The following is a 25,644-nucleotide window of genomic DNA, read 5'->3' on the forward strand; positions in this document are numbered from 1 at the left end:
ATGGTGTGTAGGTACCTTTAATTTCTCTGGAACAGGGGTCTCACCTAGTTTAAGGTGAATTGAAAGCTGCCTCCTGAAAAACCTATTGACAAAGATGCACATACAAATGCCTCTCTGTAGACTCCTGTTGACATGTTAGCCCCAGGCCAGATCACACTAATAGCTCAACATGCCACTCTAGTGATGGGAAGGAACTTTAAAGAGCAGCCTGGCAATAGTTTCTCTGTACCTGTAGACAGCTCGCTTGTCAGCCTCCAACTGCGCCTGAGGGTCAATAGGAGCGCTGGGGACTGGGGTGTTGGCTGCTGCCGAGGGTGTTGTGATGTGCACTGGCTGTGCCTTAGCCGGCTGTTGCGCTGTGGCAGTCATCTGTTAAAACAAGACAAGAAAGCACTGGGGTTTAAAACAAACCAGATCTATGTGTAAGTGAAAGGTGGTGGAGGTATTTCTCTGTGACTACATGTGTGTACAATATCAATATTGCAGCGTATGCATGTGACCCTCTGGGTGCTTGTATGTGTGTGGTTGTAGCTCTGTGTTTATGTGCCGCTGAGCCCTGCTCGTATGTCTCTGGGTGCGTCTCTGTCTCACATTTTGTCTGTGTTCCTGTGTGTGTGTGTCTGTGCATTTACATGTGTGTGAATTGTGTGTTACTGCCTCTGTGTATGTGCATCTCTCTGTGCAAGTGAGTCCATGTTTGCATGTGTGTGAGTGTATCTGAATGTATGGGTATGTCCGGCTCCTTTCTCTACAGAGTTAACATTACGGCCCTACCAAATTCTCGATCCATTTTGTTCAATTTCATAGTCATAGGATTTTAAAAATCATAAATTTCATTATTTCAGCTATTTAAATCTGAAATTTCGTAGAGTTGTAATTGTAGGGGTCTTGACCCAAAAAAAGAGGTGTGGAGAGTTGCAAGGTTATTGTAGGGTGTCGCGGTACTGCTAGCATTACTTCTGTGCTGCTGCTGGTGCCAGCGCTGTCTTCAGAGCTGGGCAGCCAGAAAGCAGCGGCTGTTGGACGGGGGCCCAGCTCTGAAGGCAGAGCCATCGCCAGCAACAGCACAGAAGTAAAGATGGCATAGTATGGTATTGCTACCCTTCTGCACTGCAGCCTGCAGAGCTGGGCACCCAGTCAGAAGCTGCAACTCTCCAGCTGCCCTGCTCCGAAGGCAGCAGCGCAGAGTAAGAGTGGCATGGTCTGGTATTGCCATCCTTACTGCTGTGCTGCTGCTGGCAGGGTGCTGCCTTCAGAGCTGAGCACGCATCCAACAACTGCTGCTCTATGGTCACCCAGCTCTGAAGACAGTGCAAAAGCAGAGGTGGAAATACTACAAACCCGCTAAAATAACCTTGTGATGCCCTACAATTCCCTTTTGGGCAGGACCACAATTTGAGAAATGCTGGTTTCCCCTGTGAAACCTGCATAGTATAGGGTAAAAACACACAAAACACCAGATTTAACTGGAGGAGGCCAGATTTCACAGTCCATGATGCATTTTTCATGGCCATGAATTAGGTAAGGCCCTAGTTATCATGTACCATATGTTTTTTGTCTGTGGTTTTGCTGATCTCATTGGTGTCTGTGTGACATTTTGGAAGGTTGTGCCAGTGTGCTTGATAGCCTTGTGGTCTTTTGTGTGTGTGTCTCTGTATCAATATGTTTCTTGGAAGCTATTCCATGGGGTAGCACGTAATTGGAGGATGCCAGAACCATTAGAAAAGACAGACCCACAATTCTTTAGTCCTGTTCCCCACAACGAGAATTTATTGAGATTCCAGACTAAGTCTTTTTAGGACAAGAAGGGTCTGACGTGAAAAATTCAGGAATAACAGATCTGTTCCACCACTGCCCTGCATTTTGTATCATCATTTACAGCCATGCAAAGTCGGTGTAAATCTCTACTATTCTGAGTACCTATTGGTTCTCATTTATTTTGATGTAAATAATAAAAAGCAACACTTTTCCAAGAGTTTAGACACCCTAAACATCATTAGCATTACAGCAAGCCCAAGAGCATGGAATGAATCATTTAGACAAGAGCTCTGCAAGTCAGCTACCTGCAACAAAAGCTCTATTCCACCCTGCATAGTTCTAGGCAGGACACCCTCAGCCCCCTCTTCAAAAACCCTTATCAGGTGAATTTTACAATGTGACCGACAGGTCATCAAAGCTGGGCTATTTCTGACCACTTTGCACCAGTGCAAATAATGACACCAGGTGCAGGCCAGCAATGAATTGGACCTAGCAGTCGGAGTGAGGATGGAACCACATGTTGACTTTAATGCCTTGGCTGAACTGCACCAAACACCAGGCTGCATGTCTCTCAGGACAGAGGAGGCCAGCAAAGGGTTCCCTATGAGTCAGCATTTAGGCAATGTGTGTGGCCCAGGTACCTAGCTTTCTGAGTAAGTCAGAGCTGCATAGCTCTTTTGAAAGCTCAGCTCTGGTAAGTGAGTGCTGCTGCCATTGCTGGAGCCCAGAGCTGGCCAAAATGGGGGTGAAAAATCATTTCTTCCATTGCATCCCATCCCATGCCAAAAGGAAAAAAAGAAAACAAAAAGACAGGGCCTGGTGTTTGGGGAAGGGGAAATGACAAGCATGGAGAAAGGGGAGCAAATAAAAAACTGGAACCATAAAAAGCAAACATAAAAAGGCAATTTTTATTTGCAGATGCACACACGTTTTGCAAAGGACCACATCAGATCTTTCAAGCTGCATGAGCCTATCTGCTCACATTTCTTCCCACCCTCCAGCTATAGCAATGGATTTATAAACTCTGCCCTTACTGGCAAAGATCTCTGACATGCAATGGGCAGGCTCTGACCTGCAATGGGCAGGCTAGCACAAACCAGCTTGAAACACTTATTACCACAAAGCAATGTCACATTTCAGGAATGATGGTCGATCTCCGGTAGATGTGGCACCTGCACAAGGAAGTAAGAGTGCATAATCTTAATCCCTTGTGCTGGATTGCAGGCAACAGCATGAGAAGAACAGCACTCCCTTACACAAGTGGAGAAGAGTGGATGGACCCATGTGGGGAGTTGTCAAAGCCTTGGCTCCATCCCTATGCACTGGCTATGCTGAGTGCTAGGTATGGATCTGGAATGGGGATATTTCCTCTTCAGAGTAAGTAGGGACCCATCCAGAGAGAAAACTGTGCCTCTGAGCCACAATCTGCCCCTTGGTTTGCTCCAGGGGCAGCATGACCACACACTGCCCCTCGCTCACAGCTCATGGCAAAGCCACAGTTCACCCTTTTGTCATTAAAGCTCCAAAAACAATCACAGACTCAAATACAGTAGGGCTGGCAACAAGGCCTCTGGTACCAGGCAGGGAAATTCCTGATAGTCCTTACTCTGTAGTAAAGCACAAAGACATTCTTTTCACTAGGAAAAGTGTACAGATCTGGTGCCTTCCCACTGTACCATCCATTTGCCTCTCTCTCCACCAGAAGCCAGGATTCAGAAAAACCACTGAATTTCCAGACTAGTATTTTGGGAACAAGTAGCTGAAAAGTCAGTACATTTAACAGTACAAACCCCAAGGAATTAGCATCTGGATTGAAATGTGGAACAAGCCACTTCTTATTATATTTTCTAACTTCTTATTTTTTATTTTTCCAAATATAATTCCCACCAATTCCTGTTGTCATCACCCAGCTACCCACCAGTAACCCTTAGCCCTGTTGAAGGAGGGAAATGCTGCAGCTCTCAAAATCTTATCCAAAGGTCACACAAAATTAACAACGGTCCAATTCAGCAGCTGTCACCAACTGAATCAGAGAAATATACTTTAACATCCATACAAATATTCCAGAGCAGTGTGAATTCTTTACCCTTTCCCAACCAACTGCTCCAATCCCTCTTTCCTCCTGAACATGTTTGGGGAGGGGGACCTTCGCCTTCATTTGGTTTTCCTCACTCTGTTGAATGTCTCTTCCTTTTATTCATTGTACTTCAATTTCTTTATACAAACGGAGGTGAATTCCTGAGAAATTATGGCAGACCACAAAATTTCGCAATGCTCCAGATCCAGTGCAATTTGACAATAATCTGTGTTTTCTGCAGCAAATGGTCCCCTACATTGACTGTTAATATCATCCAAGGGTCAGCATGAGAGGAGATACTTTTCTCTGCTTCACCCCATTTCAGAGTGCATGTGGAGGGGGTGGCAAGAGCTACATAATTTTGAATACATAAAGATGGTCATTTCACAGTTTCCAAAGAGACATCAGCCAAGAGGGACATAAGAACATAACAACCATACTGGGTCAGACCAAAGATCCATCTAGCCCAGTATCCTGTCTTCTGACAGTGACCAATGCCAGGTGCCCCAGAGGGAATGAACAGAACAGGTCATCATCAAGACATCCATCCGCTGTTACCCATTCCCGGCTTCTGGCAAACAGGCTAGGGATACCATCCCTGCCCGTCCTGCCTAATAGCCATTGATGGACCGATCCTTTATATGAATTTAGTTCTTTTTTGAACCCTGTTATAATCTTGGCCTTCACAACATCCTCTGGCAAAGATTTCTACATGTTGACGAAGTTGGCTGTAGCCCACGAAAGCTTATGCTCAAATAAATTTGTTAGTTTCTAAGGTGCCACAAGTACTCCTGTTCTTTTTGTGGATACAGACTAACATGGTTGCTACTCTGATACATGTTGACTGTATGTTGTGTGAAAAAATACTTCCTTTTCTTTGTTTTAAACCTACTGCCTATTAATTTCATTTGGTGACTCCTAGCTCTTGTGTTATGAGGAATAAATAACACTTCCTTATTTACTTTCTCCACACCAGTCATGATTTTATATACTTCTATCACATCCCCCTTTAGTCATCTCTTTTCCAAGCTGAAAAGTCCCAGTCTTATTAAGTTCTCCTCACATGCAAGCTGTTCCATACCTCTAATAAAGACATTTGCTGCATTTCACTCCAGGGAAAGATAAGATGATTGGACAGTGAAGTTACAGACCTACAAAACTCTTGGGAGCAAATTCAGAACACTGCATTTAATTGTAAGCAGCACTGTGTGTAAGCACACGCTAAAGAAAGTCCTTTTTATAAATATAAACCCTGGTTTCCCAGAAACTAGCTGTCAAGGGAAAAATTGACCCACAAACACAGGACTTTCCATACACTAGCAACTTAGGAGGGGTTCTGATAACCTAAGCAGGACTGATGGAATACAGTGATTTGATTAGGACGGATGGTTCCACTTTGCTGCTGTGTCCCTCTTTAGAGCCAGGTACTGAAGAGATTGAAATAACTGATTAAAGAAACAAGGTGGGTGAGGTAATATCTTTTATTGGGCCAACTTGTGCTGGGGAGACAAGCTTTCAAGCTACACAGAGCCCTCCTTGAGGTCCATGAAAAGTACTCAGACTGTCACAGCTAAATAAAAGGTGGAACAGATTATTTAGCATACACAGTTAACACATATTCAAAGAGACCTTTCAAGGTGAAATGGCCTGTTAACACCTCAGGATTGATAAAGTCTGCTGCAAGTGATGCTTGCTTCATTTTTCCTGGGTTTAGCCTCTCCAAAGGAAGAGCTGAATAGTGTATTCCAAGGGTGGTGGAAATGTGAAAACCAAGGGCACGGCTACACTTCCAGATGTAGAGCGCTTTGAGTTAAAGCAGCCTTTGTAGAGCACAGTAGGGAAAGCGCTGCAATTTGTCCACACTGACAGCTGCAAGCGCACTGGCGTGGACACATTAGCAGCTCTTGCAACTGCCACAGAGAGCAGTGCATTGTGGTAGCTATCCCAGCATGCAAGTGGCTGCAACTTGCTTTTCAAATGGGGTGAAGTGGAATGTGACAGGGAGTGTGTTGTGTATATGTGGGGGGAGAGAGAGTGGGTTTTTGGGGGGCTGACAGCATGTCAGCATGCTATCTTGTAAGTTTAGACAGCAGCAGACCTTCTCCCTGCCTCTCTTTCACACACACAGCATTCCACAGTAATGGTTGCTGTCTCAGAGCAGATAAGCATGCCGGATGTCAGAAATAGAGCTTTAAAAGGGCATATTTGCATTCCTGCAGCGATTACAAAACAATGACAAGAGTGGTCACTTGACTTAAGGGGATTATGGGATGTTTCCAAAGGTTGATCAGAGTGCAGTAATGCAACACCTTGTTCACACTGGCGCCCAGGCGTTTCAGCCAATGTACACCAAGCATTAATCTTCTCACTCAGGTGGAGTACCAGGAGCACTCTAGCCCTGGAGTCAGAGCACTCTACGTGCCTTGCCAGTGTGGCCGGGTAGTGAGCTAGGGCATCTGGGGCCGCTTTAATGCACTCTAACTCGCAAGTACAGCCAAGCCCTGAGGGTGTTTGCAATAACCCAAACTTGGAATGAATTTGGAAATCAGGGGATTTAGATTTCATTCTTCCCCTGTTTCCTCCTGAAGGTTAGTTAGATAATAAGAATGCCTTCTGCAGCTTGGATCAGATTTGTGTACAATACCACTGGAGAGAGAGACTGCCTCCACAACCAATCATTTCAACACTGCCAAAACAGCCTCCCACACAATGACATAAAAACAAAGGATAAATCAGCAGTGGCAGAGATCAGGCTACAAACTGAAATCTTCTCTGTGTTTGGCTACTTTGGCCAAATGTCCCAGAGCACCAAGACATATCAGGGAAACATAAGACATAAGCAGTTGTGATGGGATGAGTATCTGCAGATTAAAAATAGAATAGTCATCACAAACCAATGTTTAGGGGAGGGGAAAGGAATGCATGCCAGCTGCCTTAATACACTCCGAGTATACAGCCAGGGCAAAGGAAACACACCGATCATTCATTAATTGAACAGATGAATTACCCTGTTTGTGTTCTGTTGGGAGTAACACAAAGAGTAACAATGCTGGAGAAACACGAGTCACAACATTTACTCTTGATTTGCAAAGCAATGTTAAAATAAAGCAAATTTTATTGTCTAGCTCAGGGGTAGGCAACTTATGGCACACGTGCCGAAGATGGCAAGCGAGCTGATTTTCAGTGGCACTCACTGTGCCCGGGTCCTGGCCACTGGTCCGGAGGAGCTCTGCATTTTAATTTAATTTTAAATGAAGCTTCTTAAACATTTTAAAAACCTTATTTACTTTACATACAACAATAGTTTAGTTATATATTATAAACTTATAGAAAGAGACCTTCTAAAAACTTGAATGTATTACCGGCACATGAAACTTGAAATTAGAGTGAATAAATGAAGACTTGGCACACCATTTCTGAAAGGTTCCTGACCCCTGGTCTAGCTACACAGAAGGTTTGTTGCTTAAAAAAAAGAAATCCCTGAAACGCTTCCAACTAATTTGTTATCCAGAGTACAGAGATTATTCACCTTTATTGCATCACTGAAAACCCCTTGCCTCAGAGTGCCTGTTGTAGTAGGAACTGAATAGAAACCAGCTCCTTTGTTCAGCGCTGTGCTCTAACCAGGACATCAGCTCTCTCAGAGAAGAACACTGAGCACCAGACAAAGCAAGCACAGCTTGACTGGGAACTTCATAGGCTTCCCTGCTTTGCCACTTCAGAGAGTGTGAAGTTGTGTAATTAAGCACCTTTCACCTTTCCTGAAGTTAAAGCTAGGAGCTGCTTCCCCACCTTTCCTCAACAGGCTCTGGCTAGTCTATTACATTTCACACACGGAATGGGAGTCTCTCTGACCTGGTGGTTCACTTTTTTGAAGGTTGCTCATTGTGGAAATCTGGCTGTCTTTCAGCTACTAAACATTTGAGAGCATGAAGATTTTGTAATTTTGTCTTACAATGGCAGACTTAGGATCAACGAGCTAATGGGTTGTTGATGGTAACTGTAATTATACAAGTATCAAAGTCTGTAGCCACAAAACAACGAGGAGTCCGGTGACACCTTAAAGACTAACAGATTTATTTGGGCATAAGCTCTCGTAGGTAAAAAACTCACTTCTTCAGATGCATGGAGTGAAAATTACAGATACAGGCATAAATATATATTGGCACGTGAAGAGAAGGGAGTTTACCTTACAAGTGGAGAACTAGTGTTGAAGGCCAGTTTAGTCAGGGTGGATGTTGTCGCCTATGCTACTGGTGCCACCTGCTGTTGCTCTGAGGTGGCAGCCAAAGAGCATTGGGAAGGGGACATCGTCATGACCCCCATTCCCCATGTACCCCAATAAGGCCACTGGTTTGGCCACTGGCCTTTATATCACTGCAGTACCAAAGTTGATGTGGTCTCGGAGCCCCTATCATGCCGGTGAGACCATGGAGGAGCTGGTGATGCCGGGAGCCAGCAGAGCAGAGTGCAGCACGGAGTTGTAGGGGGGAGTCACTGGCTTCACGTTCTGGGGCCCGGGGGAGGCACAAGGGGGAGCAAGTGGGGGCCAGAGGACATTTGGGGGAGGTGCGCAGGGGCAGCAGGTGGGGCTGGGGGAGAGATCTGGCCCCAGAAATTGGTGCAGCAGGGCCCCAGGGCACTGAATATTGCTGGAGCCCAGGCACCACAGGCCCATATAACTCGCTGTCCCTGCCTGAGTCGGTGATGGACTTTTCAAGGGGCTCAGAGCCCCAACCGGAGAGGTGCGCATTTGTGACTCCAGAGTGGCTGGGTAGGCCAAACTAGGTCCCTTGCCCAAAGATCCTTGGGCTTTTTTGGCTGCTGCCAAGGAGCTGTCCTTCCACACCTTCTTTTTAGACATCAGAGATGTTGACCAGTGCTGGGTTGAGCCCAGTGCCGGGGGTGCAGTACACACTGATGCCGAGGTACTTGCTGATTCTTGACGGGAGGGCTCGGAGAGTTCTGAGACAGATATCTTGCTTCTTCTGAGTTCGTGGCCAAAAGTTCTTACAAATGCAGCACTTCTCCTTGATCATAGAATCATAGAATCACAGAGTTGGAAGGGACCTCGGGAAGTCATCTAGTCCAACCCCCTGCTCAAAGCAGGACCAATCTCCAACTAAATCATCCCAACCAGGGCTTTGTCAAGCCTGACCTTAAAAACTGCTAAGGAAGGAGATTCCACCACTTCTCTAGGTAACCCATTCCAGTGCTTCATCACCCTCCTAGTGAAAAAGATTTTCCTAATATCCAACCTAAACCTCCCCCACTGCAACTTGAGACCATTACTCCTTGTTCTGTCATCTGCTACCACTGAGAACAGTCTTTGGAATCCCCTTTCAGTCTTTGGAATCCCCCAAGCAGCTATCAAACCCTCCCTCATTCTTCTCTTCTGCCGGACTCTTTCCAATTTTCCACATCCTTCTTGTAGTGCGGGGCCCAAAACTGGACACACTACTGCAGATGAGGCCTCACCAACGCTGAATAGAGGGGAATGATCACATCCCCCGATCTGCTGGCAATGCTCCTACTTATGCAGCCCCATATGCTGTTAGCCTTTTTGGCAACAAGGACACACTGTTGACTCATATCCAGCTTCTCGTCCACTGTAATCCCCAGGTCCTTTTCTGCAGAACTGCTGCCAAGCTAGTCGGTCCACAGCCTGTAGCAGTACCTGGGATTCTTCCATCCTAAGTGCAGGACTCTGCTCTTGTCCTTGTTGAACCTCATCAGATTTCTTTTGATTCAATCCTCTAATTTGTCTAGATCCTTCTGTATCCCTACCCTCCAGAGTATCTACCATTCCTCCCAGTTTAGTGTCATCAGCAAACTTGCTGAGGGTGCAATCCACATCATCCTCCAGATCATTAATGAAGATATTGAACAAAACCGGCCCCAGGACCGACCCTTGGGGCACTCCGCTGCCAATTAGAGATGGAGCCATTGATCACTACCCATTGAGCCTGATGATCTAGTCAGCTTTCTGTCCACCTTATAGTCCATTCATCCAGCCCATGCTTCTTTAACTTTAACTTGATGTGAGATTTGCCCAAACACTTGAGACAGCTGCTATGGAGATTGCTAACAGGCATAGGCCTGATACAGTCTGTGCAGGGCTTGAACCCGGGGAACCAGGCCATGCCCCACCAGGGGCAAAGTCCCACTAGGACTCTAACTACTGTCTGCAACTATAACTAACTATTAAGAACAATTACAACTATTTATAAAGCCCCAAGGCTGAATGGCTCTTAAGGCAAGAAAAACCGCTAACCACCTGTGAAGCAAGGAAAAGAGGCACTCCGACTAACCACCACGGGCAGTAAGAAGGAATTGAGAGGGTGCAGGGCTGGCAGCGCCTGATATATCGCACCATGAGCACGGCGCTCCAGAAGGTGCCACAGCTGGCCATACAGATACTGCTGAGGCAAAAGTCACCGACAACCGCGCGCATGGGTGCATGCACCCCTAGAATGGAATCGACACGATCAAGTACTCAAAGAAGAACTTTTAGTGCATGTCAGCAGAGTCCGCATGGACCAGTTAGTGCATGACAGACTAGTGTGGACTAAAATTTTACAGCCCTCCGGTATCCGCTAAACCACTGTATAAACAAGCCCTAAATCTTCTCTTAAATAAAACTAAATAGATTGAGCTTCTTAAACCTCTCACTGTGATGCATGTTTTCCAGACCTTGATTCATACCTGTAATTCTTTTCTGAATCCCTTTCAATTTTGTCAACATTCTTCTTGAAGTGTGGACATAGGACCTCTCAGACTTTAAGGTTAGAAGGGACCATCATGATCATCTAGTCTGACCTCCCACACATTGCAGGCCATACAGGACAAAATGTTCCAGCATACTTGGGCCAGTATCATATGCACCAATGACATGTACCTTATTACTCCTACTCAATGCTCATCTACACACACAAGGATTGATGGGCTCTTTTGTCTACCACTTCACAGTGGGAACTCATGTTCACTTGGTTATTCGTCATGACTTCTGTGTCCTTTTCAATGTCACTGCTTTCCAGAATACAGTTTCCCCAGCCAGTAAGTGTGTTTCACATCTTTGTTTCTTAGATACACAATCTAGCATGTAGTCGTATTAAAATGCATGTTGTTCAAATGAACCCATCCTACCAAGTGAACAAGATCACTGAGGAATGGACCTGTCCTAAACATTATTCATTGCTCTTTGAATCAGCTACAAATTTTATTAGCAATGCGTTTGTTTTTTCTTTATATCATTGCTAACATTTTAATATCAGTGGCTGATAATGTATCTTTGTGGGATCCCACTAGAAACTCTCATTGGACAATGATTCCTCATTAACAATTACTTTGAGATCCACCAGTGAACTAGTTTTTAATCCAGCTACTATGTGCTATATTAATTTTGTAATATAATTTTTAATAAGAATGTCATATGGTAATAAGGCAAGCGTTTAACAGAAGCCCAGGTACATTAAGTCAACACAAGTTACCTCTATCCATCAGACTTGTGATCTCATTTAAGAATTTCAGGTTTGCTTGACAAGTCTTATTTGCCATGAAAACATTTTGATCGCATTAATTATTTTTTCATCTATTAGTTCCTTATTGATTGAGTCCCATCTCAGTTATGCCATTATACGGCCCAGAATCCACATCAGGCGAACTAGTCTATCATTACCCCTTTATTGTTTTTAAATATTGATACGTCAATTTTCTTCCTCTCTCCTGGAATTTTCCCAGCATTCTAAAGTTTATTAAAATTTAACTGTTCAGAGAACTCCTCAACTAGCTCCCACAAAGCTCTTTGGTCCACATGTTTAACTTTTATAGATGCTGTTTCAGTTTTCTTTCCTGCAATATTTTTATAAAACTCTTATTTTCTATATGGATTTTTCATTGGTACCTTTAATTTTTCTTATCAATTGTTGGCATTTCTTAACTTCCAATATATACTGTGTTGTCATCTTCATATTTTTTCCATTTGGCATAGAATTAATTTTACTCTGTTATTGCTGCTTCCTTTCCCCTCTAAACTAGGACTTTGATTTTTATTTTTTAAGACTCATGCAGCCTCCTTCAGAGATTTTGAAATTGTAGCTTTTCAAAAATAATCTAGTCAAGTAAACAAGTCCCAATTCTAGCGCCATTTGTTTCTCTTTACTTTTTTTTTGCCTTGTCAATTTTGCTCACCCATACTTTTAGCTTTTGGAAACTAGCTCTTTTCAATCACCAAGTACTCTGTTCTGCTTGCAGCTAGGCAACCACTAATTTTTAGTTCAGTGATCAATTCATTTATATCCAGCAGAATGAGGTCCAATAGAGAGTGTGGGGGTGCATGGAATCAGAAAGCAATGGGTAAGTGTTCATATAAGCCTGGCACTGCAACATTCCAAGGTAATCATCTGTTGCTCTGACTTCTCCTTTAGTGCAGATGATCCAAATCCACACACCCCAGACTGTAAAAATATGTCTCCCTTCTTCTCTTCAATGTCCACACTTTTACAAATTTCCTTGATCTGCCTTGGGATTTTTCTAGTTCTTCCCTAAGGACAGACAACATATTTTTAGCAGAAAAAGAAGCTGAAATGTATATTTTGGATCCTTGATTTGATAGAATTATAGAAGATTAGGGTTGGAAGAGATCTCAGGAGATCATCTAGTCCAATTCCCTGCTCAAAGCAGGACCAACCTGGGAGGTACCTGGAGAAGTGGCAAGAGCAGCAGATGCACTGAACCCTCCCGCTCCCCCAGGGGCTGCAGGGACACAGTTCCTGCTGCTTCCTGGAATGGAGCGGTGCAGGGCCGGGGGCCAAGACAGGCAGGCAGGGAGCCTGCCCTGGCCCTGGTGCGCACTGCTGCCACCCTGGAGCCACTCTAGGTAAGTGGCGCCGAGCTGGAGCTTGTACATTGAACCCCTCCTGCACCCCAACTCCCTGCCCTGAGCCCCCTGCTGCACCCCGCACCTCTTCTGCACCCAACCTCCTGCCCTGAGCCCCCTCCTGCACCCAGCTCCCTGCCCTGAGTCTCCTGCCGCATACTGCACCCTTCCTGCACTCCCTGCACTGAGCCACCTGCTGCACCCTGAACCCTTCCTGCACCCCAAGCCCCTGCCCTGAGCCCCCTGCCGCACCCTGCACCCCTCCTGCACCCAACTCCTTGCCCTGAGCCCCCTGCACACCTCCTGCACCTCAACTTCCTGCCCTGAGCCCCCGCCAGACCCTGCACCCTTTGTGCACCCCCTGGGGCAGCGTTGGGGTGGGGACTTTGGGGAAAGGGTTGGAATGGGGCAGGGAAGGGATGGGCCTAATGGAAGGGGTGGAGTGGGGGAGGGGCCAGAGGCAGTGAGGGGGATGTATCAGTGATGCGACCCTTGCGGTCATTTGAGTTTGAGACCTCTGGTTTAGACACACATTGAGGTTTATGAGCTTGCTATTATCTCCATGCTAATGTGCATTGTCCCTTAGCTAAAATTCCCACAGCATAAACTCACCAACACTCCTTGGCAGACTAAGCAGAGAGACCAAAAATGACCTGGGGACTGAACTTCCTCTGTGATCCCCAGAGATTCCCCCCAGATCAGTGCTTGGGAAGCTGGCAGGCTAGTACGTGGGTGAAGCTTGCTCTGATGCTGCTTTGTAGATAAGCAGAGGGATTCATTCACAAGTGCTGCAGGAGCACTACAGCCACAGACTGTTTTTTTAAGCCAAAGTTTATGGCTGTATGCAAATCAGTCAGAAATAGTCAAATCAATCAATTCAATAATTTGCATAAAATGTCACATGGAGTTACACCAAACTTGGCAACTATGACTATGCAGCTAATTTAGCTATGTATGTATGTACATCATAGACACCTTCACTCCAGTGTTGGGAAATGTGCTGCAAAGATCCATACACAGTACAGAAATTCAGACTCTAGGTAGAGCTAAGGACTCAGTTCCACAGTCAGTGCCTAAATTACAATCATTTTACAGTAGGCCGAAGTATAGATAACTGAGGAATTTGCATGAGAGACACTGTGATGTAATGATTGAGACATGAGTCTATCATCTTGGGGATCAGGTCTCTTTTCCTGAGACTGGCACAAAATTCCAATGGACCTTGGGCAATTAACCTCAATGCATTGGAAAATAAGGATAATGGTAGAGACTTTTCCCTTTGGGGTAGTGGTGAGTGCTCTAAATAAATAAATCTTATGAAGTGCATTAATCATAATATTCAATCAAAATTAGCTCTCTCATGGCAGAAACCTCATTACCAATCAGAATTCTTTCCTCAGCAGTATTATCTAATGCTAAAAGTCATTGCAGAAACATTCCATTAGCTGTCTGGAAAGAATTAATGTAATCATAGATAATAGGAATAACCATAGGGACCATCACTTGGACCCCCAGCACTCTTCAAGGTGGCTTGCCACACTGTCTCCGCTGAAGCTGCATTTAACCTGCTCCTGAATCTCTGGCCACGTCTAGACTACGCGCCGGATCGGCGCGTTAAAATCGATTGCTCAGGGATCGAAATATCGCGTCTGGTCTGGATGCGATATCTCGATCCCAGAGCGTGCTTAGATCGATTCCAGAACTCCAGCTAGATGACCGGACTTCCGGATTCGACACAGCAAGCCGCGCGGATCGATCCCGCGCGGTGAAGACGGGTGAGTAAATCGATTTTAGATATTCGATTCAGCTACGTATCTCGTAGCTGAATTGCGTATCTAAAATCGATTTTATCTCGTAGTGTAGACCTGGCCTCTGATGTGATGATACCTCAGCCACCTCCTTTAGGAGGCTGTTTCACTGCCCACTTTCTCTTACTGTTAAAAACTTTCCTGAAGAAACCATTTTTTTTTAGCTTCCACACAATGTTCCCTAACTGAATAACTTTCACTCCCTTCCTTTAAAGCAACTGACAGTAAAAGTAAGCAGGTGGGGATGATCCCTTCTACAGGTAGAGTGAACAACAATTTTCACTCTTAGAGAACAACATATTATTCAGCATGAGCTTTCGTGAGCTACACGCTCACTCTTCAGATGCATAGAATGAACCAACAGACAGGAGATTTTTACATACAGAAGAACATGAAAAGGTGGAAGTGATAATTAGTTGACCAAGGGGATGTCAAGATTTGTGTCAGGGGAATCATAACATTCAACAAAACACAGTGGTAGAAAATCAACCTCTCAACCTACTCAGTGACAGAGCTTGAAGGTGGCAAATGTATGAAACAAAAAACTTCAAAACAGACTCCAAAGAGAGACTGCTGAACTTGAATTAATATGCAAATGATACAATTACTCGGCCTAAACAGAGACTGGGAATGGTTGGGTCATTATGCTAACTGAATCTATTTCCCTATGTTAGTTCTCCTCACACCTTCTATGGGTCAGCTTAATTTAATCACTTCAAAAGTTTTTTTTCCCCTGCTGATGATAGCTCATCTCAATTGATTAGACTCTTCCTGTTGGTATGCATACTTCCACCTTTTCATGTTCTCTGTATGTATAAATATCTCCTGTCCGTGCGTTCCATTCTATGCATCCGAAGAAGTGAGCTGTAGCTCACGAAAGCTCATGCTGAAATACATTTCTTAGTCTCTAAAGTGCCACAAGTATTCCTGTTCTTTTTGTGGATACAGACTAACACGGCTGCTACTCTGAAACCTGTCAAAATTTTCACTCTAACCCTCTGTTTGCTCATACCTTTCAAAACCTTTGGGGCTCAACTTGTCCAGGCTTGTTCTTTGCCTGAAAGTGAAGTTTTTATAAAAATAAAAATTTGAGCTAAATTAGTTCTGCTATTTTATGAATGAGAAGAATAAAAAATATAATGTTCCTATTTTTTTAAGAAAAGTCCTTGTGACTTTTCCTGAACAGCTCTGCAGCCAAAAGTGTCTGGGGATGAAGTAGAAAATTAGCCAGGAAATATCCCCTATTGAAGAAAAGAGCCTAGGGCAAATACAAAATGTGGAGAGCCCTAACTGGGAAGAGTGTCTGGTGAAAAGTTCTTATCACTATCAGAAAACCTCACACTACTGCAGTACACTTTTTTGGAAGGCTTAGAAAGTGCAGCTGTGAGGAAGCACAGACCTGTGCCTAACTCCTCTTGTTCCTAGTCAAGTGCAAAAGAGTTGAAAGAGAATTCTTACACACATCTTATGGTGCACAGGCAGGATGCCTGCTCTTGCACACCATGGGAAATGTGCAGCTCCTACAGTTCACAAAAGAGGCGTCTTCCCTCTTGCAGATTTCCTGTGTTGCATAGAAGCAACGCTCCATCTAGTGTGTCCCTTAAGGTGCATTGAAGAGGCTAATTATGTGTAGTCTCGATAAATAGATAGGTTCTGCAAACACCAGGGACTGAGTCCTTAACAAAAAATAAAATAAATAAGCCTGGAATGCACTGCCAGTACTGTCACCCATAAGTGTACTCATAGTGCTGGTACTTAATATTAAAAATGCCAGAACACAGCAAAAGAGATGATTTGAGCCCTGGCACATACTACACCAGGGGTAGGCAACCTATGGCACGGGTGCTGAAGGTGGCACGCAAGCTGATTTTCAGTGGCACTCACACTGCTCAGGTCCTGGCCACCAGTCCGGGGGCTCTGCATTTTAATTTAGTTTAATTTTAAATGAAGCTTCTTAAACAGTTTAAAAGCCTTATTTACTTTACATATAACAACAGTTTAGTAATATATTATAGACTTATAGAAAGAGACCTTCTAAAAATGTTAAAAATTTTATTGGCACGCGAAACCTTAAATTATAGTGAATAAATGAAGACTAAGCACACCACTTCTGAAAGGTTGCCGACCCCTGCACTACACCAGTTTGTGAGCAAACCTTCAAAATCCTAAAGCGTTGATCTCCTTGTAATATGTTTCCTTTTGTGTGTCCTCAGCCATTTTCTTTTAAAAAGACTCCCAAGAAATTCCATGAAAACAAACACAAAAAATGTTAATATTGCACAATTATGTGCTCAGAAATCAGGAAATGCAAAACTTACAGTTACATGTGCATATGCATCATGATACTGTCTTAAATTTCATACTTTCACGCTAAGTCTCAAACACATGACAGCATAAATTTTTATACAACCTTTGCTACATGTGTGTCATATCCTGTAATACTATATACGACCCTGTATATACAGGGCAAACAGAATCCGTGAAAGTGAACTATATTTTATGAAAAGCACAGAGTTAAATATACTCACACAACTTGCTACAGACTAACAATCGGTATAGAAGCCTACAAACTTTCTATAGTAGCCTAAGTTAACTTTACAGTTAAATGTTTCATGCCAGGACTGCAATTAAGAAAGACTATGCAGTGCATGTGTAATGACAAAAGTACTGAAATGCCATAGAGGCAAGAGAAGTTATATAAAAACTCCAAGTCAAGAGAGAGCTACAGGATCGTTATGACAATGAAATTAGTGTAAGCATGCAGTGTCACAAAACGAAACATGTATGTCAAAGGTGGTAGAGAAAATTGTATGACACTTGCATTCAATATGAAATATTATGTTTTCACATAATCGCAGACTATATTGCAACATGCACACAATACGAAGCCAGGTTAAGCTTGTGCAGGCAACCTTAACTTTGGTATTTAGTGACTTTTGTGCCTCACTGCATAACAAACCAACCAGCCTATGAAACCTCCAAACTAAACACAGCTAATATATGCAGCCTCCTGTCCCCACTACTCCTCTTCCCTTTCCACTCCACTCTGACCTGCATCACGTGGCACAGCTCAGCCCTATTTTAGATTGTAAGCCATGTGTCTTTTCTGGCATGTTTGTACAGTTCCCAGCATCAGGGCCCTGTACTGATTGTGGCTTTTGGGTGCTACGATGATCCAAACAATAATAAAACCAACCAGCACACCCTATTCCTTTGCACTCCTGAGCTTTTTTCTCATTTAAATGAGTAATTATGAACTTTTGTTTTAAATATTAGAGAGACTCAACTCGAACTCTGCAATCCCATTGACTTCCAAAAGCTGTCAGGGGAATATCCCACAATGGAGGAAGGAAGTGGTGTGGGTGAAAAAAAAACTAACCAGGCTTATAGGGGAAGGGATGGCAGTTAATAAAAATATCGATAACAAATGGAAGAAAGGGGAAGTTGGTAGTAATGAATATAAGTCAAAGAGTTAGAAATTGTGGAAAACTGATAAGTGAAGCAAAGAAATCTATGGACAGAAGAGTTAAAGACAATAAGAAGGAGTTTTAAAAAATATATTAGGAACAAAAAGAATCCTGAAAATGGTACTGAGCCATTACTAGGCAGAAATGGTAGAATTAACAATAATAAGACAGAAAAGGCGGAAGTGTTCAATAAATATTTCTATTCTGTATTTGGAGGAAAAGATGATAAAACTCTTTCCATTCCACTATATCTTTGGGGGACATTAAACAGAAGCTACTGAAGTCCAACATTTTTAAATTAGCAGCTCCAGAGACCATCTATCCAAGAGTTTTAAAAGAGCTGGATGAGGGGCTTGCTAGACCATTAATATTGATTTTCATTAAGTCTTGGAGCAAGAGACAAGTTCCAGAAGACTGGAAGAAAGCTACTGTTGTGCCAGTTTTCAAAAAGGGTAAATGAAATTGCCTGGGTGATATAGATCTGTCAGCTTAATATTGATCCCAGGCAAGATAATGGAGCAGCTGATACAGGACTCAATTAACAAAGAATTAAAGGAGGGTAATGTAATTAATGCAAATCAAGATGGGTTTATGGAAAATAGATTCTGTCAAACTAACTTGATATTTTTCTGATGAGATTACAGGTGTGGTTGATAAAGATAGCAGTATTGCTGTAATAGACTTCTGTAATGTGTTCAATTTTGATTAGAAAACTAGAATATAAAATTCCCATGGCACAAATTAATGGATTAAAAACTGGATAAATGATAGGTCTCAAAATGTAATTGTAAATGGGGAATCATCATTAAGCGGATGTGTTTCTAGTGGGGTGTTCAGGGATCAGTTCTTGGCTATTTAACATTTTTATCAATGGCCCGGAAGAAAATAAAACCACCACTGAAAGTTTGCAGATAACAAAAATTGGAGTAGCAGGAAATAATAAAGAGGACAGGTCACCCATTCAGAATGATCTGGATTGCTTGGTAAACTGAGCACAAGCAAACAATATGCATTTCAACATGACTAAACGTTAATGTATGCACCTAGGAACAAAGATTGCAGGCCATACTTCCAAGATGGGGGACTCTATTCTGAGAAGCAGTGACTCTGAAAAAGATTGGGGGTCATAGCGGGTGAACATGAGCTCCCAACATGATGCTAATGCAGTCCTTGAATCCAGAAACAGGGGAATCTTGAGAGGGAATGGATAGGTTATTTTATGTCTGTATTTGGCACTGATGTGACCACTGCTGGAATCCTGTGTCCAGTTCTGCTACACACTATTTAAGAAGGATGTTGATAAATTGGAGATGGTTCAGAGAAGAGGCACGAGAATGATTAAAGAATTAGAAAGCATGCCTAATAGTGATAGTTAAACTAAATAGATTGAGCTCTTTGAGACTAAGAGAAGCATAAGGCGTGATAGTTTATAAGTATCTATGAAGGAACAGATATTTAATAATGGGCTCTTCAATGGAGCAGAAAAAAGTATAAGAATCCAATGGCTTAAAGCTGAACCTAGACACATTCAGACCAGAAATAAGGCATACCTTTTTGACAGATAGGGTAATTAACCATTGGAACAAGTTACCAAGGGCCATTGTGGATTCTCCATCACTGACAATTTTTAAATCAAATTTGGATGTTTTTCTAAAAGATCTGCTCTAGGAATTATTTTGGGGCAGTTCTCTGCCCTGTGCTATACAGGTCAAACTAGATCAGGGGTCTCAAGCACGTGGCCCGCAGGCCACATGCGGCCAGCAGTGTTCTTTTGTGCGGCCCGCCAAGCTCTCCATGTCCTCCCACCTGCGCACCTCCTGCTTCTCTGCCTACCCCATGGCACTGTGAGCCCCGTGCAGCGGCTGGAACTATGGCCCTGCAGCCCCCGGCTGGGCGGAGGTGAAGGGAGTAGACGGCTCTGTGCTCTTACTTCCAGGCACCACCCCCCGCAGCTCCCATTGGCTGGGAATGGGGAAACGCGGCCTATGGGAGCTTTTGGGGGATGTACCTGAAGGAGCAGCAAGAGCAGCACATGGCGCTGTTTTCCCCTACCCCCAGGACTCCGGCTGCTTCCTGGAGTGGAGCAGAACAGAGCGGGGCCAGGGGCCAGGGCAGGCAAGCAGGGTGCCTGCCCTGGCCATGATGTGCAGCGCTGCCACCCCAGACCTGCTCTACGTAAGCGGCGCCGGACCGGAGCCCGCACCCCTCGTGCACCCCAACCTCCTGTCTGGAGCCCCCTGCCACATCCCACATACCCCTCCTGCACCCCATCTGCCTGCCCTGAGCCCCCTGCCACACTCTGCACCCCAACCCCCTGCTGCATCCCTCACCCCTCCTGCACCCCACACCCCAACTCCCTGCCCTGGGCCCCCTGCCATATCCTGCGCACCTCCTGCACTCCCTGTGCTGAGCCCCCTGCCACACCCTGCACCCCAACAGCACCTCTCACCTCAACTCCCTGCCCTGAGCCCCCTGCCGTACCCTGCACACGTCCTGCACCTCAACTCCCTGTCCTAAGCCCCTGCCACACCCCACACCCCTCCTGCACCCCTGGGGGAAGGGAGGGGGCAGAGTTGAGGTGAGGACTTTGGGGAAGGGGTTGGAATGGGGGCAGGGAAGAGACAGGGAGGGGCAGGGCCTCATGGAAGGGGTGGAGTGGGGGCAAGACCAGGGGCAGCAAGGGGTGGTTGTCAGTGATGTGGCCCTCCGGCCAATGCACTAGTCCTCATGCAGCCTTCATGGTCATTTGAGTTTGAGACCCCTGGACTAGATGATCACAATGGTCCCTTCTAGTCTTGGAATCTATGAATATAGAGTACAGAATTTGGGCCAGGTTTTTTACATGCACAATTTAAATGTGAATTGCAGATGCTCAGCAACCAGTCCTTATTCTCTAATAGCAATTGTCCCCTTACATTATGGAATCTATTAAATAATCACTGTACACTTCAATGTGTATTTAGTGCCCTCGTCTCCAGTCAGAGGTGCAGGAGCAGAGTCTGCAACTGCTATTCAAGATAACAGAAAGTCTCCTTTTGTAGTTGTTTCTAAGCCATTACCTCACCTTGAAATAAAGACAGTCCCAGGTCTAATGCAACCTATTGCTACTGCCATGGAGTGCCAAGGTCCTTTAAATAATAGAGATCCTGTTTTCACTGCAAATATTTAATGCAGCTAATATGTGTGTATAAGGTTTCTTGGCAGGGAGTAAGAATTCCATGGCTCAGGAGTGGGTTACAATGTTTAAGTGCACTTCATGTATCTGCAGCAAACAGGTGGAGGTCAGATGGGTTCTAGGCTGAGCCAATCATCTACCATGCTTACCCTGCTGAGTTAAATCAGGAAAAAAGGAGAGAAAGTACATTAGAAGTATAGTGGTTTCCCTTTGACTCAGTCTGTCCCAAGAGCAAATATTTTTGAGGGGAAAAAGGCCTGAGTGTATGGACATAAGAAAATCCAAGAAAGTATAAGTAAGAAATTTAAACATCCACACAAGCAAAGAAACTAGCAAGAGGGAAAGGTGAGATGCACACTGACAGACTCAAACACACTTATGTAAATGTACACATCTTCCCCACATTTCTGTCAGGAAACTCCCTGAATTAAGTAAAGTGGTTTGGTTCAGATTCTGGTCTGGAAGGGCAGGAGATATGGAAAAAGGACTATTGAATGCAAGTGGAACAGATACGGAACTGCCCTGTAAGCCAGGGAATATTGTATGTTGGTCTGACTATTGGAATGGTGTTTTCTGTTTGATTAGATGGGTTGACCCAACAGGGGTCTGTCTGAAGTAGAGGCAAGAAGGAGAAGAGTGGCACCAGATAGTTACCTGTCAAACACTGAAGCGTTGTTAAGGGACAGTGCTAAAACTTTAGCTTTGATGATTTTGCCTATGAACAACCAAGGCAAACTAAAACACAGGAGGGAAAGAACTTGGGCTGGGATTTAGAAAGGACTCTGTCAGGTGAACTAACCAAACCAAACTCAGACCCAGGAGCCTGTTGGGTGGGGGGAGTCTGAAAAAGCTAGGCTTTCTTAGGTCACCGTTGGAGGATGGCAGGACTCTAGGTAAATTAGTGTTGCCAACTTTCTAATTGCACAAACCCAAACACCCTCGCCCTGCCCTGCCCTGCCCCTTTCCTGAGGCCCTGGACCCCACTCACTCCATTCCCCCTCCCTCCATTGCTCACTCTCTCCCACCTTCACTCACTTTCACCGGGCTGGGGCAGGGGTTGGGGTGCGGGCTCTGGGCTGGGGCCGAGGGGTTCAGAGTGTGGGAGGGAGCTCCGGGCTGATCCTGGAGCAGGGGGTTGGGGTGTAGGAGGGGGTGTGGGCTCTGGGAAGGAGTTTTGGTGAGGGAGGGGGCTCAGGGCTGGGGCAGGGTGATAGGGTGTGGGAGGAGGTGAGAGGTGTGGGTTCCGGCTGGACAGCACTTACCTCAGGCAGCTCCCAGTTGGTGGTGCAGTGGGGCTAAGGCAGGTTCCATGCCTGCCCTGGCTCTGTGTGGCTCCCAGAAGTGACCGGCATGTCCGTCTGGCTCCTAGGCGAAGGGGCCAGGGGACTCTGCACGCTGCTCCTGCCTGCACGCTCCACCCCTGCAGCATCCACTGGCCACAATTCCCAGCCAATGGAAGCTGTGGAGTTGGCGCTCACAGGGTGGGGACAGTGTGCAGAGACCCCCTGGATACTCCTGCACCTAGGAACCTGATGGAAATGCCGGTCACTTCTGGGAGCCGCACGGAGCCAGGGCTTTGTTCCTATTATTAAATAAGCAATACTGTTGTTTAAGAAGACTGTTTGGTCACTATCTACCTCTGGTCACAGGCTCCTGAAGGAAAAAACTCAGACCTGTGGGTTAATAAGCAGTTGACACACAGGGCACTGTACCCCAGCTTTACCTCTAAGAGTGGAAGAATCTTATGGTTCTATCTTGAGACGGGTAAGGGCACAAGCTGAAGACCTGAGGGATACACTCAGACCAGAAATAGGATAGAAATTCAGCTAGTCCTGTAACTAGGACAAAAGGATCAGAGGGATAGCCATGTTAGTCTGGATCTGTAAAAGCAGCATGAGCTTTCTCATGCTTCAATACATCTGTTAGTCTGTAAGGTGCCACAGGACTCTTTGCTGCTTTTATAGAACGAAAGGTTTGCTCCAATATTTTAAATCTGCCTGAAGAGTGCGTAGTTGGTTTAAGTGTATGGGAAGATGTAACATAGACTAGGTTACCATCAGCTTGTGCTGACGAGGCTAAGCACTGAGGTCTGATCATTGCTGTAGCCTATGGATTTAGGATAAGGTGTCTGAGCCAGTGGCTTTCATGCACTAAGGCAAAAGTGGAGGATGAAGAACATGGGATAACAAAGGAGAAAAAAAAACCCCAGAAGAAATTATCATCGCCACATGCTGGGGGGAAAAAAAAACATGTGCCCTCACTGTGACCCCCCACTATCTGCAGGCAGGGATCATCTCTGAACACAGGCCAGAGACCATCTCTAGTTCGATTCTTGCATCAAATCCGGTAACTCATGGATAGGCTAAACGGTATGATTATTATTATTGTTCTAGCACCTAGGGTGTAGTCATGGACCAGGACCCGACAGTGATACGCACAGTGGAAACACAGAACACAAAGGTGGTCCCTGTCCCAAATAGCTTATCTTTCTGAAAGACATCCAGCTGTGATGTACAGACTGTCTTAGAGAGAATCCACCAGGTCCTTAGTAATCGATGTCAGTGGTTAATTACGCAGTTGAAAATGTTCATCTTCAAATGTTCATCTTCATTTCATCTTCAAATGTTCATGGTTTATTTTACCATCTTCAACTTCTAGCCACTGGATCTTATGCTGCCTCTGTCTGCTAGATTAGAGAGCCCTCTAGTATCTGTTATCTTTCTCCTGGGTAGATAATTGTAGACCAAGATCAAATAATTATTTGATTAGCTAAGTGGATTGAGCTCCCTTCTTGGACATAGAATGTTGTTTCTGAACTTTGAATCATTCCTGTAGTTCTCTGAAGACTTTCCAGTATTTCCTTTATAAAGCCCTATGATTCCTCAGCTCCTTTCCATTTACCCTCTTTAAATATTGGCACCACATTGGCATTATTACAGTCCTCTGAATGTGGAATGTCCCCAGTGTTCCAAGATTTTTATAGAAATAACACCATTATTTCAGAGACCTCCTTGACCAACTGTATTGTAATGTAGTTGCAAGTTATTGGGACCTGCTGATTTAAAAATAATTAATGTAAGCAGATGCTGTTTAATATCCTCTTTTTCTACCACTGAAAAAAGAATTTCGTTCCAAATACAGAAGTTGTTGAACACTTCTGGTTTTATACATCATTGACAATTTTACCACCACCATGTTGTATATGAGGAATTGACCTATAATATTGTTAAATTTCCTTTTGTCCTGATATATATATATATATCATTTTGTTCTTAGTCCTATTAGCCAAAGGTACCTTTAGCTTCTGAGGTAAGGATGGAGGTACAGATTAAAAATAATCTAGGTATGGCCCTAAAACTAAATAGCTGCTCAGGGCTAGAGTGCCAAAAGAAAATAGTTACCTACCTGCCATGTGAAATGCCTAAATCCCAGAATCAGGCCTCACTGAGATTCACAAAAACCTTGCTCAGCTGTCCCTGAACACTGTAGGAGCCTAAATGCCTCAATGCTACATTTTTGTAGTAAAAGTTCCCTAGGTGCCTATGGCTCTGCCTCTGAGCATCTGCTTTGCTGCTCCATACCATGCATCTGCGTACCTGATACACAAACTGGAGGAAGCTAAGCCTGCAAGGCCCGATTTAATAAGTGGGCTCAGAGCTTGTCTACCAAATCGGGCCCCAGTAGGCATGCTTTTACCAAACAGCCAGTGGGGGAGACCCTCTCTCACAACTTTTAGCCCAGTAGTTAGGGTATTTACCTGAGATGTGGGAGGCCTCCCCTCTCCCCCCTTCAAACCTCCACTCAGCCTGAGGAGACAAAGAGATCTGAATGGTGATCTGACACCAATCAAGTGGGTGCCTAGCCACCAAGCTCTGGGATATTATGATGAAGCGATGGGTGACAAAGTGGAAATTTTCTGTAATATTTTTATGATGCCCATGTGTGTCTCAATGTCCATCTGCTTTTGCATTGCCCCCAGTGGAGGGAAAAGGGTTAAGTGTGCTCTTGGGGGCAGCACAGGACATGAGGTGTGGGTCAGTGGGTCATTAAGGAACTGGTAAAACCAACCCAGACCAAACAGGGGGTCCAGCCTGACCTTAAAAACCTCTAAGGAAGGAGATTCCACCACTCCCTAGATAACCCATTCCAGTGCTTCACCACCCTCCAAGTGAAATTTTTTTACCTAATATCCAACCTAAACCTCCCCCACTGCAACTTGAGACCATTACTCTTTGTTCTGTCATCAAGTTCCACTGAGAACAGTCTAGATCCATTCCCTTTGGAACCCCCTTTCAGGTAGTTGAAAGCAGTGATCAAATCCCCCCTCATTCTTCACTTCTGCAGACTAAACAATCCCAGTTCCCTCAGCCTCTCCTCATAAGTCATGTGCCCCCTAATCATTTTTGTTGTCCTCTGCTGGACTTTTTCCAATTTTTCCACATTCTTCTTGTAGAGTGGGGGTCAAAACTGGACACAGTACT

The 25,644-nt window shown here is 44.6% G+C and overlaps 1 protein-coding gene across 2 annotated transcripts in view; it reads right to left on the reverse strand.

Moving 5' to 3' along the window:
• PKNOX2 (PBX/knotted 1 homeobox 2) overlaps positions 1-25,644 on the reverse strand; it is a 640,658-nt gene that overhangs the window by 264,935 nt on the left and 350,079 nt on the right. For both annotated transcript variants that reach the window (XM_075073480.1, XM_032767003.2), the window contains one exon: positions 230-369. In XM_075073480.1, the coding sequence (XP_074929581.1) occupies positions 230-369 (140 nt within the window). The remainder of the gene's footprint in view (positions 1-229; positions 370-25,644) is intronic.

Source organism: Chelonoidis abingdonii, chromosome 18 (genome assembly GCF_003597395.2).
Source record: "Chelonoidis abingdonii isolate Lonesome George chromosome 18, CheloAbing_2.0, whole genome shotgun sequence".
In the NCBI taxonomy this organism is placed as follows: Eukaryota; Metazoa; Chordata; order Testudines; family Testudinidae; genus Chelonoidis; species Chelonoidis abingdonii.